The sequence below is a fragment of the Dendropsophus ebraccatus genome, chromosome 6 (genome assembly GCF_027789765.1).
Source record: "Dendropsophus ebraccatus isolate aDenEbr1 chromosome 6, aDenEbr1.pat, whole genome shotgun sequence".
In the NCBI taxonomy this organism is placed as follows: domain Eukaryota; kingdom Metazoa; phylum Chordata; class Amphibia; order Anura; family Hylidae; genus Dendropsophus; species Dendropsophus ebraccatus.
Window position 1 is genome coordinate 136,344,570 of NC_091459.1, and position 20,830 is coordinate 136,365,399.

Here is a 20,830-nt window from a genome sequence, read left to right on the forward strand (position 1 = left end):
TCTCATTTTCTTATTACATATCCTGCCGCAGTTTCCTACAATCAAATTGTTCTTATTATTTTTCAAAGCCGAAGCTGGGGGAGGGGAGGGGGGGGGGTAGTCCGGACAATGGGGTTGTTTGCTAATGCTACTTAAGGCCGGAAGGTGCGTAGAGCGAGATTGTAGACGGGAAGATCTCATATGAAAAAAGCTTCTACGTTCGGCTTTCAAAAAGTTTATTATTGTTACTTTAACTTTTTTTTTTTCCCCCTCTGACAAAAGGAATCGAGTTCTTGCAATGCAATTAAAATGTATTTCCTTGGATAAGGATGAGATGGTCACTGGGGAGAGCTGGTTGTCTGTCCTTACGAGTCTAATGCGGATTTCGCAAGGTCAGAAAAGACCTATATCCTCTGGAGACCATCGGCAATAGAAAGAGGCTATCTCCCCGCTCAGCCGAGAATTATGGGATCATTTCCCTTAAAAAAAAGATAATATAGTTCATTGATAGAACGGTTAAACGAGCTTCTGAAGATAATTAACCAATTTTCATACATAAGAGGATATTATCGACTATTGTAATTACTGTATTCCCCCAGCAGAGCTGAAGGCGAGGACCAAGGCTTTTCAGAACGCCCTCAAGAACTAATCAAACCGTACCATCACTGAGGTTGGATATAGTGTCATATATGGGCGAAAATCTACAAAACTAGAACAAATTACATTCTTCCCAAACATCACAAAGTTCTATATTGTTAGAATCGGAACTTTTTGTGATTTGTTTTGGACTCGTTCCATTCCTGGTGGCCTGGAGGTAAGCTTCACAGGTAGTACTCACTACATTCGCTGGGCTGGGTGCACCGCTTGCTGCCATATACAGCAGCATAGACTCCTGTACATACTTTTCAAGGTTATCAGGGCATTTTCGAATCCAAAAAGAATCTGAGAGTCCGATTTTCTGAAATGAACCTAAAACAAATCTCCGTAAACTCCCTCATCTCTACTGGAGTCCAGCTTGATAGATTAGCAAGTGAAGAGAAGATAAAGTTGGATGGATGTTCACCAAACCGACCAATTTCAGCGAGACTTGCTCATCTACTATGCGTTTGCATCCACACCAACCTCCCCAGGAGCAAATACTGAGCCATGGTGGCTCTGCCAAACAGCTGATTAGATGAGTTATTAAGGGCCGACATATGAATATAACCTAAGGCAGGAATGGAGAGCTGAAGCTTTGGCAGTCCAGTCATGATGGGAATTGTAGTTTTACAACAGGTGGAGGAACGAAGGTTCCCCATCCCTGGCATAAGGGCTCCTTAGGCCCAAGTCAACAAGAAGACCACAATTTTCACTCCTCCCATCCTCCACATCTCCTCCCCTCCCTTGGTTGAACTTGATGTACATGTGTCTTCTCACAGTATGTAACTATGAAAGCTCCCTGTGAAGCTATTCTTCTCATTTCTATTAAGCATGAGGACCCTATAGGGTCAAAACGTAGCTACGTACTTGGTTGCACCATAAACTTTTAAAGATTTTTGAACCTATCTGGGCACTTTGAATTTCCTGTATAAAATCCTTCCATTGGGATTGTTGGCAATCCAATGTGATCCCCTATATGACTTCCGGACCTGCCACTTGCCCCACACCACATGTGTGTAAAGTAATGTCCCTTTATCTGAGACAAGATTGTGTAAAGGCACTGGCGTAAAGCTGAAGGCCTGACATTATATTATTAACAAGACTCTGTCTGTCTCTGTAGGTTTAGGCCGTCCTATCTCAGGAAAACATAAACTAGTGACAGAGAAGCTGAACAGAATGATGTGTCACCTATATTGTTTTGTGCAGCTAATCCAGAGATATCCCCCTGAATAACATGGACAATAAGTAGTCCTCTCCACTATGTGCTTGAGCTCAGTAGTTCTGGATATTCATGAGAACCAGAAAACTCCGCCCACCTACTGATGTTTATAGGCAGTTAACTATCAATGAGCAGCTGGAGGGTGGAGGGAGGGGTGTGGCAAGAATCCTATTCTCCTGCATATTAGGAGAACAGCTGAACAGAATGATGTAAGTAATACACTGATCTGTTCAGCATTTCTGTCACTAGTTTATGTTGCCCTCATTTAAGACACCATAAACCTAGTGGCAGATTCCCTTTAACCTTCTATTTTTCAAACTTCCTTTAAATGTTACTAAATATTTATCCCCTGGTAATGCATCTGAATGGCCAAACACACATGAGGTGTACAGATTTACCGCCATAACATCTCTTAATGTTCTGTCTTCCTAATAGAGATTTTACCCTTTACAAGCTCAAGCCATGTAATCCCTTAAATTACTTTAATTTCCCCCAAGTAGGGTTAACCAGGCAGGTTGCATCGGAGTGTGCTAGCAGTCATCTTCCAGTAATAGGTTTGCATTAAATAAAGTAAATAAATGGATATTTCTCTGACACCCTGAGTGATGTACTGTCAGCCGCTCCTTCCATGCGCAGTGTTTTCCATTACCGCCTGCTCCTTCTGCAGTCCACTAATCAGCAGACTGCCGATCAGCGCACGTCCGCACATTGCACAGACGTAACGTGACTCGGTCAAGAGTGAGAAATCTGTAAAAGGCATCCTGCTAAAACAGGCCCACACTGAGACTGGTAATATTGTCTTCAATGGGTTCATTACACTTTTAATACCTTAAGCTCTGATTGAGCATGTAGTGCTGACATATAATTAGCCTGCCAATACCGCTCCGCGCCGCTCAGAAACTCAGATGGAATCAGCAAGTTTTAGCCCAGGATTGCTGCTCTCTGAGAACAGCTGCCGGCAAAGGATAGTGCTGAACATGCCACACTGGGCAAGGCACTGGGTTAGGCTGGGGTCACACTACCTTTTTGCAATCTATTTTTGCAAAAAACGGATGTAAAAACGGATGCATTTGTGTGCATCCGTTTTGATCTGTTTTTCCATTGACTTCCATTATAAAAAAAAACGAATCGTTTATTTTTAACGGACACAAAAATGAGGTTGACTATGTTTTTGTGTACGTTAAAAAAAACCTGATCCTTTTTTTTTTATAATGGAAGTCAATGGAAAAACGGATCAAAATGGATGCACACAACTACATCCATTGTTTTCATCCATTTTTTGCAAAAAAGTAGTGTGAACCAAGGCTGTGAACCCAGATGACTCCCAGTTTGGGTATAGAGAGAAATCTATCAATCATAGCTGACAAGGCAGGCAGAAGCCACTGGGAACCAACCCAATGAGTTGTAATTCCGGCAGCAAGAAAGTAAGAACAGGTTCTTTGAGAAATCCCCTGGATAGGCCATAAATATTAGATCAGCAGGGGTCCACCTGCCAGTATCCCAGTTGATCAGTTGTTTGAAGGGGTGCTCATGGTTCATTCCCTATTAATTTCTATCTATTAAGTCTCCTCCTCCCAGTTCTGAGCTGCTGCTTTCTGCTAAAAACACAAAAAACTGTGTATGAGCTTTACTCTCCATCTCCCCCTCCCTTCCGAGACGGCTGATGTAAACAAGTCCCTATCTGCAACTTTGCAATGCTGGGAGGGTCAATCTGAGGTCAAGTTGCTCATAAACTCGCTGTGATTAACCTTCCCAGCATTACAAAGTTGCAGATAGGGACTTGTTTACTTCAGCCGTCTCCCAGTTCTGAGCTGCTGCTTTCTGCTAATGACACAAAAATCTATGTGTGCGCTTTTCTCTCCATCTCCCCCTCCCTTCCGAGACGGCTGATGCAAACAAGTAATCTCCCAGCATTATAAAGTTGCTACAAAGTTTCAGATAAGGACTTACATCAGCTGTCTCGGAAGGGAGGAGAAAAGAGGGGGAGACAGACAGAAAGGCTCACACACAGATTTTTGTGTCTTCAGCAGAAAGCAGCAGCTGAGAATTGGGGGAAGGAGACTGAATAGATAATAAGTTTGGAAGGGATAGTTAATCTCACCATGGGCAGCAACATATCAAAAGTTATGTTTGAGTGGAATACCCCTTTAAGGACTACAAAGTCAATTGGCTAAATTTGCACAATGTCTTTTTTGTTGCTCATAGTATAAAAAATAAATTGAAGTACAGTTGTTAAAAAAGTGTCCCCTTATGAATAATGAGAACAATGCCAGTAACTAACTGGTAGACAAGGGAAGTTCACCAGCTCATGTCTAAGCTAGAACTGGAAAAGCATCTTCTTGCTTGAGGAGTTAAGCATTACATAACAATTTGCTGCCTGCGGCTTCTTTGACCTGACGGATAATTGCATCATGCTATTATCATGTTGGATTTATGCACAGCGACGCGTTTTGAGTTCAGAGTTCGCCCCCCCTCATTCACCAGTAAGCAGTCGAGGGCCTCCTATGTAATATCATGGAAACAGATAAAGCTGTCAATCACCGGTGGGCAGACTCGGGATTAGAAACACGTCGACTTGCACTGGGGGTGAAGTTTTTTCCGATGCTATTAATAAATGAATATGGTGGAGGCCGAATTCTCCATACTGGACAAATCCTCAGCTCAGACTTTCCAGGGAGAAGCCGTCTTCAGCTTTATTATCAGATCTGCTTCTGACTATAATAAGTCTAATATCCTTCCCAGTGTTGCAGGTAGGAAACCAACTCCCAAAGCGATCACTGGCTTAAATGGATTACTAACTGTTTAAAATATTGAGCCCTTCTCTATCATGATGTTGTAATAGCAAATATGGATTATTTCTGATTACAGGCGCATCGCCCGGCTATTAATGTGGTTTGGAAGGGAGTTTAGTCGGCAGCTTGTTTCTGCGAGGGCTGAGGGAACAGGATTTAGGATAATTCTCCTCTGGTACATGGATTGCTTTTCCTTCCTTCTCATGGTAGTTAACCTTCTAGCAAACATTAAATTGTATATATATATATATATATATATATATATATATATATATATATACTGCTTAGGCTGGGTTCACACTACGTTTTTGCAATCCGTTTTTTTTTGCAAAAAAAACGGATGGAAAAAGGATGCATGTTTGTCGATCAGTTTTGATCCGTTATTCCATTGCATTCCATTATAAAAAAAAGGATCAAAACGTATCCGTTTTTTTTTAACCTACACAAAAACGTAGTAGACCGAATTTTTGTGTCCGTTTTTATTTTTAATAATGGAATTCAATGAAAAAACGGATCAAAACGTATGCACACACATGCATCAGTTTTTTCTATCCGTTTTTTTGCAAAGAAAGGATTGCAAAAATGTAGTGTGAACCCAGCCTTACATTAGGTACCTCCATGTTTATGGAAAACTGGGGTTTCTTTAATAGTTGTTAGGTGATTTTTAGTATGAGTGTATATTTTTTTCCCATATTACGGGGGGAGGGGGGCAAGGGGGGGGGGATGGTTTACCGAGGTGGAGAATGCTATTTATTGATAAGGTCCTCCTACTAGGGAAACTATCTTCTATCTATCTATCTATCTATCTATCTATCTCTCTCCTATCTATCTATCTATCTATCTATCTATCTATCTATTTATTATCTATCTATCTATCTATCTATCTATCTATCTATCTATCTCCTATCTATCCATCTATCTATCATCTATCTATCTATCTATCTATCTATCTATCTATTTATTATCTATCTCCTATCTATCTATCTATCTATCTATCTATTTATTTATCTCCTATCTATCTATCTATCTATCTATCTATCATCTATCTATCTATCTATCTATCTATCTATCTATCTATCTCTCTATCTCCTATCTATCTATCTATCTATCTATCTATCTATCTATTTATCATCTATCTATCTATCTATCTATCTATCTATCTATCTATCTAGCATCTATCTATCTCCTATCTATCTGTCTATCTATCTATCTATCTATCTCTCTATCTCCTATCTATCTATTTATCTATCTATCTATCTATCTATCTATTATCTATCTATCTATCTATTATCTATCTATCTATCTATCTATCTATCTATCTATCTATCACTATTTCCATCTCTCTCTATATTCTTTTTTAAAAGATCTGCAAAGACAAAAAACAAGCCTTAGAAATCTAAAATTGTCCTTGGAAACTTGTGGTACTTGGCGGTCAATAAAAGTGAATTAGGCAGAATTTTCCAATAATCTAGTGTGTTTGTTAGTGTGTAATATCTATTAATCAGTCTGGAAGGTTATGTCCTTGCCCCTCTGGGTCACACACAGATACATCCGGCCCTCATGGTGTGGAATTAATGAGACTATCCTTCCTTTCACACAATGACAAACAGGATTATCGTGTGAAAAACTAAAGATGCTTTGGCCTTAGATTGTGTAATAGAGCTCGGAGCGTGTGACATCTCTATCATGTCCGGATGTGGGGACCCTTCTAGGGCCACTAACAATGATCATCCCTGATGCTCCACAACATGGCGGCCATTTTCTTGAGGCCAGCCATGTTCCTCTCAGCAGTCAGTGATTTCTGAATTCACCAAGCTATGCGGGCTGTGGCTGCTGGAGAGGATGATGGCAGGGGGACACTGAGGGACACAGGGCACTGGAGGGACACTGAGCATCCCTCTGCCATCATCCTCTCCAGCAGCCACAGCCCGCACAGCTCTGGGAGTCGGGTCGTGACATCACCATGTTATCCAGGAAGTGACATCACCATGTTATCCAGGAAGTGACATCACCATGTTATCCAGGAAGTAACATCACCATGTTATCCAGGAAGTGACATCACCATGTTATCCAGGAAGTGACATCACCATGCTATCCAGGAAGTGACATCACCATGTTATCCAGGAAGTGACATCACCATGTTATCCAGGAAGTGAAGCCTTGATGCAGTAGTAAGTGCAGGGAAAAAAGCACTTTGTAAGCATTTCCCGTAATAAGTGTATATTGGTGATTTGTATGACTTTTGGGGGGCAATACAATACTTTAGCAAAAATTTTCACCGGACTTCTCCTTTAATGGAGATGAACTTTAATACTACACACAACCTGAGGGCAAAGGTGGTGCTGTTTTTGCAAAAAAAAAAAAACATACAGGGAACATTTATTTAGAAAACCTATTAAACACCCTGTTTGCAGATTTAATAAAGTTTCGGAGGAAGTACATAAAAACAAAGTTAGTGTTTAATAGAATTCACAGAGGTCAAATCTGACTTTAATTACAAGATAACAATAACGGCTTGTGGTAATTTTTTCCCTTTTTGATGGATTAGTAAGTTTCCCTCTGACTGTGAAGCAGCGAGGATCCCACATTAGCATATTTCCAGCTCCAGATAATGACCTGTGCCGGATCCAGCTGTGCACGAGGCCTTTATCAGCAGCCGTCACACATTAGGCCCATGTTACCTGGGTGCTGCTAGGTTCTGCGCAGACATTGTGATATGAAGGCGCCGGGAGCCCTGGTGAGTGACAGATGCAGGACGCAGATAATGACTGCAATCCATTGTCTCTCTGTCTGATAGTAAATTATACATCACTATAACCTCTCCCTGCGGTTTGTGCTGTTTACTTATCAGGGATACAAGTCCCTTATTAAGAGGCTGTAACACTGGAATTGTTACAGGGGGTTAAGCAGCCTAATATTTGGTGGTGGTCTTGGGGCTGGGACCACTGAGGACTTAGATGATCCCAGCATTGAGCACTAGCCATGTATGTGACATTAGAAAATATCCTGAGGCCAGAGTACCCCTTTAAATTATAAATATGGACAAGCCCAGATCAGATTATTGAACAACTAAATTCAGATCATTGGTGTGATTCACAGGCCACAAGCCTGCTACATTATTCAGAGGCGGGGTTACATTATTCAGAGGCGGGGTTACATTATTCAGAGGCGGGGTTACAACGCAGAGGTGAGGGATAACAGCCCGGGAAACGTGAATAGCTGAGGGTGGGCCGCCGCCCATATGACTAGCTGAGGGAGAGACGCCACCCACATGACTAGTTGAGGGAGAGACGCTGCCCACTTGACTGACTAGTTGAGGGAGAGACACCGCTCACATGATTAGATGAGGGAGAGACGCAGCCCACATGACTAGATGAGAGAGAGATGCTGCCCACATGACCAGATGAGGGAGAGATGCTGCCCACATGACTAGATGAGAGAGAGAAGCTGCCCACATGACTAGATGAGAGAGAGAAGCTGCCCACATGACTAGATGAGAGAGAGATGCTGCCCACATGACTAGATGAGAGAGAGATGCTGCCCACATGACTAGATGAGAGAGAGAAGCTGCCCACACGATTAGATGAGAGAGATGCTGCCCACATGACTAGATGAGAGAGAGATGCTGCCCACATGACTAGATGAGAGAGAGAAGCTGCCCACACGATTAGATGAGAGAGATGCTGCCCACATGACTGGATGAGAGAGATGCTACCCACATGACTGGATGAGAGAGAGATGCTGCCCACATGACTAGATGAGGGAGAGAAGCTGCCCACATGACTAGATGAGAGAGAGATGCTGCCCACATGACCAGATGAGGGAGAAAAGCTGCCCACATGACTAGATGAGAGAGAGAAGCTGCCCACACGACTAGATGAGAGAGATGCTGCCCACATGACTAGATGAGAGAGAGATGCTGCCCACATGACTAGATGAGAGAGAGATGCTGCCCACATGACTAGATGAGAGAGAGAAGCTGCCCACACGACTAGATGAGAGAGATGCTGCCCACATGACTAGAAGAGAGAGAGATGCTGCCCACATGATTGGATGAGAGAGAGAAGCTGCCCACACGACTAGATGAGAGAGATGCTGCCCACATGACTAGATGAGAGAGAGAAGCTGCCCACATGACTAGATGAGAGAGAGAAGCTGCCCACACGACTAGATGAGAGAGATGCTGCCCACATGACTAGAAGAGAGAGAGATGCTGCCCACATGATTGGATGAGAGAGAGATGCTGCCCACATGACTAGACGAGAAAGAGATGCTGCCCACATGACTAGATGAGAGAGAGATGCTGCCCACATGACTAGATGAGAGAGAGATGCTGCCCACATGACTAGACAAGAAAGAGATGCTGCCCACATGACCAGATGAGAGAGAGAGATGCTGCCCACAAGGCTAGATGAGGGAGAGAAGCTGCCCACATGACTAGAAGAGAGAGAGATGCTGCCCACATGACTTGATGAGAGAGAGATGCTGCCCACACGACTAGATGAGAGAGAGATGCTGCCCACATGACTGGATGAGAGAGAGATGCTGCCCACATGACTAGATGAGAGAGAGATGCTGCCCACACGACTAGATGAGAGAGAGATGCTGCCCACATGACTGGATGAGAGAGAGATGCTGCCCACACGACTAGATGAGAGAGAGATGCTGCCCACATGACTAGATGAGAGAGAGAAGCTGCCCACATGACAAGATGAGAGAGAGATGCTGCCCACATGACTGGATGAGAGAGAGATGCTGCCCACATGACTAGATGACAGAGAGATGCTGCCCACATGACTAGATGACAGAGAGATGCTGCCCACATGACTAGATGAGGGAGAGACGCCGCCCATATGACTAGTTGAGGGAGAGACGCCTCCCACAAGGCTAGATGACAGAGAGACGCCGCCCATATGACTAGTGAGCGCTGATTTCCATATAGCGTGGGGAAAAATAAAACAACATTTTTGGGGAGACAGAGGCAATGGTAGGAAACGCTGCAGCATTCTTCATAACATCATTATTCTAACTCGGGGCCCTGAATCCTCATGACTGGTTCCCTTTAAAGTGTAGCTGTCATTTCCTTTTTTGTTGTTGTTGCAGAAATCAGTAGTACAAGCGATTTTAAGAAACTCTGTAATAGGTTTTATTATGCAAACAAGCCTCTTTCTGTACTAAAAAAGCTGTTTTCCTACCCACCATCATCTGTGCATTATCAGGCACAGCCGTTTTCATTACAGAGCAGCAAAGTAAAGATGGGTCCACTATAACCTATGGATGGGGAGGGGCCAAGGGGGATGAGTTAGCAGAGAGATCAGAGAAGCAGCCCAGCAATTTGGAGACTCTGGGCAAATAAAACACTGGATTCACAGCTCAGAAAGGTCACTGCTTATCTGGTGAAACTTGGTGAACTTGTCCAGTCTGACACAATGTTCTCTGCTGCCGCCTCTGTCCATGTCAAGAACTGTCCAGAACAGTAAAGATTTTCTGTGGCGATTTGCAACTGCTCTGGACAGTCCCTGACATGGACAGAGGTGGCAGCAGAGAGACTGGAAAGAATACAACACTTCCTGTAGGACATACAGCAGCTGCTAAGTACTGGAAGGCTTGAGATTTTTTAATAGAAGTAATTTACAAATCTATATAACTTTCTGAAACCAGTTGATTTGAAGAAAAATATATTCGACGGAGTACCCCTTTAACACGGAGGAGTTCTATAAATTGGTGCTGAGGATGAAGGTTAAGAAAGACAAAGAAACAAAAAAAAAACCAACAACTACCTTCTTCCTCAGCATCCCCAGCTCTATGAAAACATAACAGCAGGTGGTTAGATTCTCTTACCCTGCTGTTAGTTTCCCTTTAAGAGCACTTTGGGAGCCCAATGAGGGAGATTAATCAAACATGCTGTAAAGTGAGACTGGCCCAGTTGCCCCTAGCAACCAATCAGATTCCACCTTTCATTTTCCAAAGAGTCTGTGAGGAATGAAAGGTGGAATCTGATTGGTTGCTAGGGGCAACTGAGCCAGTTTCACTTTACACCATGTTTGATAAATCTCCCCTTATAGTTCCTATCCATGTACTTCTCCGTGCTTCCTCTTTAGATCCTCTTGCCGCTGTGTTTTTATTATTCTGATGATGATTTTCAGCATTTATAGACTTTGCTGTGCGGTTGCTGGCACGCATTTACTTAGAATTATCGTCAATCACTTACGTAACGCGGCGACTTCTATTAACCAAATCCGGCCTCCTGGGATCCGCATTCATCTTTTAACGGCCGCGCGGTGTTTTCACGCATCCCGTCGCTCGTATATTTACAATAAAGCCATTTTTATCTGTTTTGAGTATTTCCTAAAAGCCACCGGGCAAATTTGTCATCTAAAAAAACAACAACAAAAAACCCACCCTGACAGGACCCATTATCTCCGTGTCCGTCAGACTGGCTGCGCTTTTGTTATGGAAATCCTTAAGTGCTTTCTGGTTCCAGGTAAAATGGATACAGGAGACTGTTTGTGGGTTGATTAACAAAACCTTCCCCACTGTGATTTGTCTTACACCGGGCGCATGGCGGGGACGGTCGCACGTTTATTAGATTGTGGTAATGCTCCGGAGGATAACGTCTCATTAGGACACCGCCGACTTCTGTTTTCCTATTCAGGACAGGACGGCCACAATGGCTTGTTGCTGAAAAGAGTTCACGCACTTACAACAAACGCCGAGGTAATTATCCGCAGAGGTTTTCAATTTCGAGGGAACGGACGTCTCTGACGACTGAGATATGAATAAATATGTGCCGCTATATGCCCTATGTGTACACATGTATATGCATTCATGTCATTTGTGATCACTGATCAAATTAAAGGGGTATTCCAATGAAACATAACACTTTTGATTTGTTGCTGCCTATGGTCCATACTTGTTAACTAGTCAGTCTCCTTCCCCCACTTTTGAGATGCTGCTTTCTGCTGAAGACACAAAAATCTATGTGTGAGCTTTTCTCTCTGTCTACTCCTCCCTTCTGAGACAGCTGATGTAAAAAAAAAAGTCTCTGGGAGGCTGTATCTGCAACATTGTTACTTCTTTATAATGCAAGAAGGGTTATTCTGAGGTCAAGTTGCTAATGAACTCAACACAAAGAAGCTACAAAGTTGTCAATAAAGTCAGGGACTTGTTTACATCAGTCGTCTCAGAAGGGAGGGGGGAGGAAGGGAGAGACAGAGAGAAAAGCTCACACACAGATTTTTGTGTTTTCAGCAGAAAGCAGCAGCTGAGAACTGGGGGAAGCAGACTGAATAGATAATGCTAAGTATGGAATGAATTGTTAGTCTCAGCAAGGGCAGCAACATATGAAATATTATGTTTGAGTGGAATACCCCTTTAACATGATTATAGGTTGGCTTTCCGAAGCTCAAAGTGTCTGTGTCATTGGAAAAAACTTTTAATGTGTCGAACGTTTTCATTTGTTGGGGTTTGGGTGTTCAGCGATTGTTAGAACAAGCTAGAAGAAGCACACGACTGAGCGCTTCTTTCCCTGGCTCGCCAAAGGAGAAGTAACCTATAGTAAAGGGCCTTTTACACCGGCAGATTATCGTGCAATAGATTGTTAAATCATTAAAACTTTCTTGTGTAAATGCGGAAACGATCGAACAATGAACAGAAATTAGTACGTATGTTGTTAATCGCATCTTTTACGCTGACCTCAAAACATCCTCTATCATTCGCAAATCTTTCAGTGTAAACACTCATCACATGAACGCAATTATAAACACACTTATGATCTTGAATAAAAATGCGTTACCGCCTTTTTTTAGAGATTTTTTTTTCCGTCTAAATGCCTATTGTTTTAGGGGGAAAATTGCTGTTTGCTAAATGAGCGCTTAAAGGGAGACTCCAGCAAAAAATGTTTCTTTGAAATCAACTGGTGCCAGAGATTTGTAAATTACTTCTATTAAAAAAATCTCCAGTCTTCCAGTACTTATCAGCTGCTGTATGTCCTGCAGGAAGTGGTGTATTATTTCCACTCTGACAAAGTACTCTCTGCTGCCTCTGTCCATGTCAGAATCTGTCCAATGCATGTTTTCTTTGGGGATTTGCTGCTGCTCTGGACAGTTCCTGACATGGACAGAGGTGGCAGCAGAGAGCGCTGTGTCAGACTGGAGGAAATACACCACCTCCTGCAGGACATACAGCAGCTGCTAAGTACTGCAAGACTTGAGTTTTTTTAATAGAAGTAAATTACAAATCTCTTGCCCTTTCTGGCACCAGTTGATTTGAAATAAATCACTGGCGTACCCCTTTAAGCGATTTATCTGTACATGTAAAGGGACCATAAGTCTTCCAACAGCAGATCAGAGGGGATGCAGGGTGTTGGCCAGCTAAAGCATTGATGGCCTATCCAGTGAAGAAACCCAGAAAACTCCTTGTAATTCACGCTGCGGATCCCTGCCCTGTACACCCTATGGGCAGGATGTCCATCCTGCTGCGAGTTTGTCAGCAGCCTGCCCTGTTAACCCCCTGCCGCCAGAGCCTATACATCACCTGGTCCCCGCTACAGCTTGCTTCAGGGGTTCCCGGCACGTTCCACTCAGCCAATGGGCAGCACACTGATTGGCTGAGCGTGACGTGAAGACAATGGGAGCCCCGAAGCAAGCCGGAGCGGGGAGCAGGTGATGTATAGGCTCCAGCGGTGTGTGAACCCACCCTCAAAGCAGATATACAGGAAACATGGGCAACATGGGGGAGTGGCTGCCTCTACTTGGTCGTTCACTCCACCAATCCCACCCAGGTGCTTATTTGCTTATTTGCTGTGTATGGGCAGTCAACTGTCAATCAGCAGCTGGAGGGGGGTGGGGGTGCAGCAAGAATCCTATTCTCCTGCATATTAGGAGAACGGCTAAACAGTATGCTGTAAGTGATACACCGATCTGTTCAGTATTTCTGTCACCAGTTTATGCTGCCCTCATTTAAGGTGTAATAAACCTAGCGACAGATTCCCTTTAAGACCTTAGCTCATTCAAATGCATAATAATAAAAAAAAAAAAAAAAAAAAAAAAAAGAAAATTAAAGTTAACCAGAAATAATTTTTCTTAAGACCCAACAATGAAGAAGGTGCAATAGCAGGTATATGGCAACAGAAGCCATAAATGACGTCACATAGGACCTTACCGATCATAGGGGATTCTATGAAGCTCCATGTGTTGGTCTGAGGCACGTAAGACTGTAACACTCCGGCCGCCCGTCCCGCTTCATTCACTCCACCAAAGACGTAGATCTTTCCTCCGCACACAGTGGCTGCCGCCGAGTGCACCGGTTTGGGGAGAGCAGCTACCGTCTCCCACTGGTTGATAATTGTATCGTACCTAAGGAAGACAAGATCAATTCCTGTTAGAAACAATGGATTCAGCCGCTGAAGGACGCACATCAGGCCAGATAGAGAGAAGAAAGGAGTTCGGATAACAAGGTAACGCTATTCTCCAAAGTGACGTCTCAGAAGAGCCTCCAAAGCCCATCTGCTGGGTAACCATGAACCCTAGCGGTAATGCATGTGACGTACTTTACATTGTGGCCTTCTCTGCTCACATCATTGAGTCCCATTAAATCTATTGTTTTCTTTTACCGCCACTCACACAATGGTTTTTATGCAAACAATGGAAACTCACAATTATTGTTTCTTTTTATGTGCTGGGGTGTGGGAGGTGGGGGACAGAGGAAGAGAGCAATTATTACAAGACAGGATATACACAGGACTAGCAGTAGTAGTGCCTCCTGCTGTCTGAGCTATCCCTAGTAGGATAGGACTAGACTATGGCAGTAGATTTGTCCAATGTAGCAGAGCTGTTTCTGTTGCCTTGATGCCCAATGCAGAAAAATTCATGTCGCCTGAACCATGGCTCATTGGGTGGTCGGTTGTGGCTTTTACCTGCCCCGCTGATTGATAAGATGTCTCCATATACCCAAACAGAGAAAGATCTAGCAAATTGAAGGGAATGTGTCACCTAAATTTTTTTTTTCTGATTAGAGTTGGATACTAAATATTGTTCTTTTATTCCAATCTTTTTTCTAATTTCTGTCTGTAATTTTTTTTATTTCCCTATTTGTACATTGTTATGGGGGCGGCCATATTGCCAGGGCTGTTTTTAACAGCATTTAGTGACATGCTTTACAGCAAGACTCATGGACATAGACGAAAATAGACAGTTTCTGTCCCCTTAAGATGAATGTAAAACATTACTGAGCATGCTCTGTGGCATTTGAAGAGCAGCAGCCTCTTCTTATCACTACAGATATAACAGGAAGTCTCAGCTTAGTTTTAGCCCCAGTGGTGAGAATGAAAACTGAAAGATATCAGGATTATTTTATAATATAGATATAAAAATGGAAAATTAGAAAAGATTTTCTGATGACACATTCCCTTTAAGGCTGGTGGGGTGGGAAGCTGCCAGTGACTGCCGTGATGACTAAAGATGAGCTCAACTCGAGCATGCTCAAGTCCAAATGTTCAGCATTTGATTACCGGTGGCTGAAGAAGTTGGATGCAGCCCTAGGGAGTCTGGAAAAACATGGATACAGTCTATAGCCTATAGGGTTGCATCCAACTTCTTCAGCCACCGCTGAATGATCGGACTCGAGCATGCTCCGGTTCAACTCATCTCCACTGATGACTTGTCGTTTGGGCAGCATGAAAATATCGCAGTCTAATGCAGAATAGGCTGATATAATTTCCAATGTTCTCGCCAAGAAAACAGGCCCATAAAACATAACTTTTAATGATCCTATAAAAAAAAAGATTCGGGGCCCAGTATAAACAACGATGACATAGAATTAGACATAGAATAATAAGCCTGAGTGAGGGAGACCTGAAGGAAAGTGTGCACAGCGAGGTCAGGTGCAGGTTAGGATTACAGTATAGCGAAGAGCGACACACAGTATATGTCTTAATGATATCCTATAATAAACCACAGCACTTAGCGATATCTGTAATGAATACATCAGGTATTGCTTACAGTTGTCTTATAAAATCACATAACAGTCAATGATTGCTGCGATGTACAGACATACAGACATATAAAACATTACAAAAAGTCACAGGAAAATGGACCTTAGGTATCAGCTACCATAACTCTACAGGAATCACTGTTCTGCCCCTATTCTTGCTATAGAAATCCCTCAAAAGGTCCGTAAAAAAAGGCAACTGAATAAGAGAAAATCTCATTCCTCAACGCATTTCACCCTCACATATTAGTAGAGATGCAAATCATCATGACATATCATAAAGATGCAAAAATTATGGAATATTGAAACTAATGATGACGACCATGGGTCCCATGATGTCCGATACCATGTATAGTAGGTGGCGGCCTCATATACGTCACATGGGAGCTTCTTTTTTTTTAATAGATTGTGTTTTTTACTTGTGGCCCCTGATGAAGTCCCTACTGATATCTGAGGGGTGAAATGCGTCTGGCCTGAGATTATCTCGACTTGTGGTTACGTCTTATTCAATTTACTTTTGGCACTGTGTTCAGGAGAGGGATTTCTAGGAATAGGGTCAATTTTTCATGTATCAAACGCCATTGATTTTTTTTTTTTTGTAATGTTTTGTGTCTATACAGCACAGCAATCATTGTGAATTATGTAGAAGGTGACTGTAAGCCGTCTCGGATATATTCATTCCTTACAGATATTGATAATTGTTGTGGGTTATTATATCATTTTATTGATGTTTTGCCGTTTGCTATACCCTGACATGTCCAGCCATATTCCTAACCTGCACCTGACCTTCCAGGCTCCTTAGAAATAATAGAATTTTATGTCATTCTTTATGCTGGGTTACTATAGCATCAGCATGAGACTTCTTTTAAAGCTCCATTTCCCCACAGATCTCATGGCTACTGCTGTATCTCCTATAGCTACATCCCAGGCTACATGATAGTATTATGAAAATCTCGGTGACAAACAACTATGCACCATCAAAACCTGTCGGGCGAATAATTGTTCTTCTGACAGTTCTCCCTTCTGGCCTTCCCAAACACACTGACAGCCCCCATACACCTTAAACTGTCGGCCAAACTGTCCTGACAAACTCAGGTAGCAGAGGAGTGGTACTGCAGCTGGCTATATATTATTCTCTTCCTTCTGGAGGAGAGCTCATTTGCAAATTTTTCCCATAAAGCATTGCTTAACTACTGGTTCTCTTCAATGAGTATTAGTATCAACCAGAACCTAAACTTGAGCATGCACGATCGTTTGGCAATTAATTACCGGTGCCTGAAGAAGTTGGATGCAGCCCTACAGAGTCCTGGAAAACATGGATCCTATGACTGTATCTATGTTTTCCCAGATCCTCTAGGGCTGCATCGAACTTCTTCAGCTACCGATACCCTGAACGATCAGACTTAAGCATGCTCGAGTCACGTTCATCACTAATGAGAAGAGATCGTTTACATTTTTTCCTCCCAAGAGGCATTGCCTTAAAATATACTGCAATACTCCACTGGGTCTCTTCAAGGAGGAGTCGTATTCCCCTGAGATAGTCAGTGACATTAGTTCCATTAGATGCCATCATTTATAACAGGTCCGGGCCCGGTGACTCATTCAGTATAATGTGTTCTGTATCTAATAGCAGCAAACCCCAACACAAAGTTTTTTTTTTTTTTTTTTAATTAGTCGGTGTACGGTATTCGAGGCACATCCGCACTCGGTCCACAGTCTCCACAAATACATCTGACCTTTCCTCACTCCATTCTTGTAAATCAATAAGGCAGCTCTCCAACAGTAACTATACAGGGATAAGCTGTTATTTTACTTAAACATTTTATTCAGTGCAGCTGAATAGTAGAACATGATGTCTCTCTCAGCCGACCATTAATTGGCTGGCGTAAAGGAAGCCTTTGGTCCTGGTAGCGCGGTGAATAGTACACTCTCCTGGCTCTCAGCGCTGGGGCTCAAAACAACCACAAATCAACTCTGCATTCTTTATTAAAAGAGGATGTAAAATAATTGAAAAACAAAAAAAGAAAATTATGATTTTTTTTACCTCCCAAAACAGCGCCACACCTGCCAAGTGGATATGTGGGGTATTGCAGCTTAGCCCTATTTACTACAACGGAGCTGGGCTACAATTTCAGACAACGTGCTGTTTTGTTAGTCATATAACAGAATAAGGCACACAACATACTTTTATGAATAGAACGGACGTTGTTTTCAATTAAAACAACGGACGTTCGTTTCAAACTGCCATGATTTGCGTTGAAGTTAATGCACGGCTGTCAAAATAATGAACATGTCAATTATTTCTGGCCGTTGTCCATAGACTTCAATGCAGTTTATATTCTAAACAAGGGCCGTTGTTTATACACTGTGTGAACATAGCCTAAATGTGGCTGTGGATGGTGCTTGTCTAAGATATACATCTCAAAAAACATGAGCAAAATGTCCAAAAAAAATGGATTTTTGTAAATTTGAACTACATAGGAAGTGACGGATGTTTTTTCTCTTTTGAAATTAAGTTTAAAAAAACTTTTTTGAACTTTTTTTGCCCAAGATTTGTGTGAACATAGCCTCACAGTGTCAGTAATATCACTGCTGTACAGCTTACATTGGCACTGTCACTTTGGAACAGATGGGGTATTGACCACCAATGTTAGAGCAGAGAGAAGTGCATGGCTGTGTGCTTCACTCCCCAGCTTGTTGCCTGTCTTGTCTCACTGCAGATAATGGCCTCCATTGTAAATCTAGAGAGGCCGTCTACTGCAGCAAGGTGGAGAGTCAAGAGACAGAGCACTTCTCCTTGTTCTATCTAATTCTATCTAAACACCCAGACCCCAACTAGTCAAGCTTGTTCAGCTTGACTGTTACACATAAGCCTAAGCCCATAAGCATCAGCCCAGAGGGAAGCCAGTGCATGAAGAGCTAAACCATTCCAAACTCATCAAGCAAATGAACCATTGGTGAGACAATTAAGATTATTAGGGATATCCCATTTATGTCAAGCACAAATAAATGGAGATCTTGGAGGTTCTGGCAGTGGCCCAGCTCTCTAGAGAGATGTTACACATGCAAGCAACCATTGTGGTCCGTCCTATTGCGTCTGAACTACAGTAACTCAAATTCTTGGATAAGTATGAAGAACTTCGGCGATGACGTTGGATAGAAGACCAAAACTTAATATGGATGTTCCTCCACGATATTGCTGCCATCTCTACCATGCCGACACACTAACCATGACCTCTTCTCCTTCCATGGAAGTGTACAGAGTTGTATCTCAGAAGAGATCACCAGAACCAAAGAGGAACCTGTAGGAGGGTCAGCACAGGTCGAAGTCCATGGAAGTGGTATGGTGGTCTACTTACTGCACAAGTGTATTTTATCCGAGACTAGTGTTGAGCGAAGACTTTTCACACCTTATCGTAGAGCCTAAAAGTGGATATAAAGAAGTCTTTGATGACGTTGAGCAGAGAAGCCCAACTGTCCGGGTTCAGCAAAGTTCTCTGAACCTGAACACTCGATTTTTGACTCTCCGTGGCTGCAGAATATGGATACAGCCATAGCTATTTGCCAGGACATGAGAGAGAAGACCAACCATATGAAATAGAAGATCAAATTTTAATTAGGATGCTCCTCCACTATATTACTGCACTTCCCACCATGCCGGCACACTAACATTGACCTCTTCCCCTTCCATGGAAGTGGTATGGTGGTCTACTTACTGAATAAGTGTATTTTATCCAAGACTAGAGATGAACGAACATCGAAAAATCTTACGTTCGATCGAACTCGAACCTTGTCGAGCCTTCTGGGCTGACTCCTCCTTCCCCATGGCACGGGAAGGCATCGGGAATCAAATGCGGAAGGTTCGACAAGGTTCGAGTTCGATCGATCCTAAGATTTTCCGATGTTCGATCATCTCTATCCAAGACTAGCGTTGAGCAGAGTCTTTTCAGAGTCTATCGTTGAGCCTCAAAGTGGATATAAAGAAGTCTTGGATGGTGTTGAGCCGAGATGCCAGACTGTTCGGGTTCAGCAGCGTTCTCCAAACCTGAACACTCGGCATTTGACTCCTCTTGGCTGAAGAAGTTAGATGCAGCCATAGGGAGTCCTTGTAAACAGTAGAGATGAACGGACCAAAAGTCCCACAGCATCTGCGCTCTCTCGTAATGCCTGTGATCCCGGACGCATAGTTGCGATCCCGCGAAAATGCGGCCAGGATATTCCAGGGATTTCAACATCGATTGTTCGCTCATCTCTAGTAAACATGTTTTCCAGGACTCCTTAGGGCTGCATCCAACTTCTCCAGCCGCAGGGCGTCAAATGCAAGTGTTCGGGTTCGGAGAACATTGCCAAACCAGAACAGTTCAGCATCTCTGCTCAACACCATCCAAAACTTCTTTACATCCATTTTGAGGCTCTACGATAGACTCTGAAAAGTCTAATCCTTTCTAGGACGTGACGGTATAAGAGGATTGTCTAGGGTGGCATTATCCCAGTGGTCTATGAGTGGATAAATACAGATTCCTCTATTCTATTCTTATTGATTTTATTCTATAAGCTTCTGTGATTATTGGTGAGAGTGGTCCGGGTCCCTGGTGCGCAGCGGTATTGGCTTTACTCACTCACAGACACCTGGGCTAGTGCACGAAAAATGAATCGGCCTCCGCCGGGAGAGGCTGAAGCTATAGCAGCTGCTTTAATAAATGTAGGGGGGGAATCTAGTTCTGTACAGTTGAGCGGTGATGATGTCATTGACCTTCTCCAATTTCAGGTAACTTCATATACTGCTGCTATTTTTGGCCTTTGGGGTATTTTGCAACATCTTGTAGATCAGGGGCAGGGAACCTTGGCTCTCTAGCTGTGGTAAAACTCCCATCATCCCTGGACAGCCAAAGCTTTAGCTGTCCAGGGATGATGGGAGTTGTAGTTTTGCCACAGCTGGAGAGCCAAGGTTCCCTACCCCTGTTGTAGATGGAACTGGCAAATCTCAGGGGCTAGACCACCAATGTAATGTAATGTTGGAGCCCTACAGGAGTCATCTATCTTATTGGTTGAGGACCAACCGGTGGGACCTTCACCGATTATGATAACACAAGTCAAACGTCTCCCAAATTGAGGAAGAGCAACGTGTATGGTCGGCCACCACTCCGCTGTAACTGTACTCATGATCGCTATGGGACATCACTGAGTTCGACATTTGGCAAAGTTGGGAAGT

At 43.1% G+C, this 20,830-nt stretch overlaps 1 protein-coding gene across 17 annotated transcripts in view; it reads right to left on the reverse strand.

Moving 5' to 3' along the window:
* The window catches only part of KLHL29 (kelch like family member 29), a 656,253-nt gene that overhangs the window by 20,780 nt on the left and 614,643 nt on the right, over window positions 1-20,830 (reverse strand). For all 17 annotated transcript variants that reach the window (XM_069973088.1, XM_069973093.1, XM_069973096.1 and 14 more), the window contains one exon: window positions 13,792-13,985. In XM_069973088.1, the coding sequence (XP_069829189.1) occupies window positions 13,792-13,985 (194 nt within the window). The remainder of the gene's footprint in view (window positions 1-13,791; window positions 13,986-20,830) is intronic.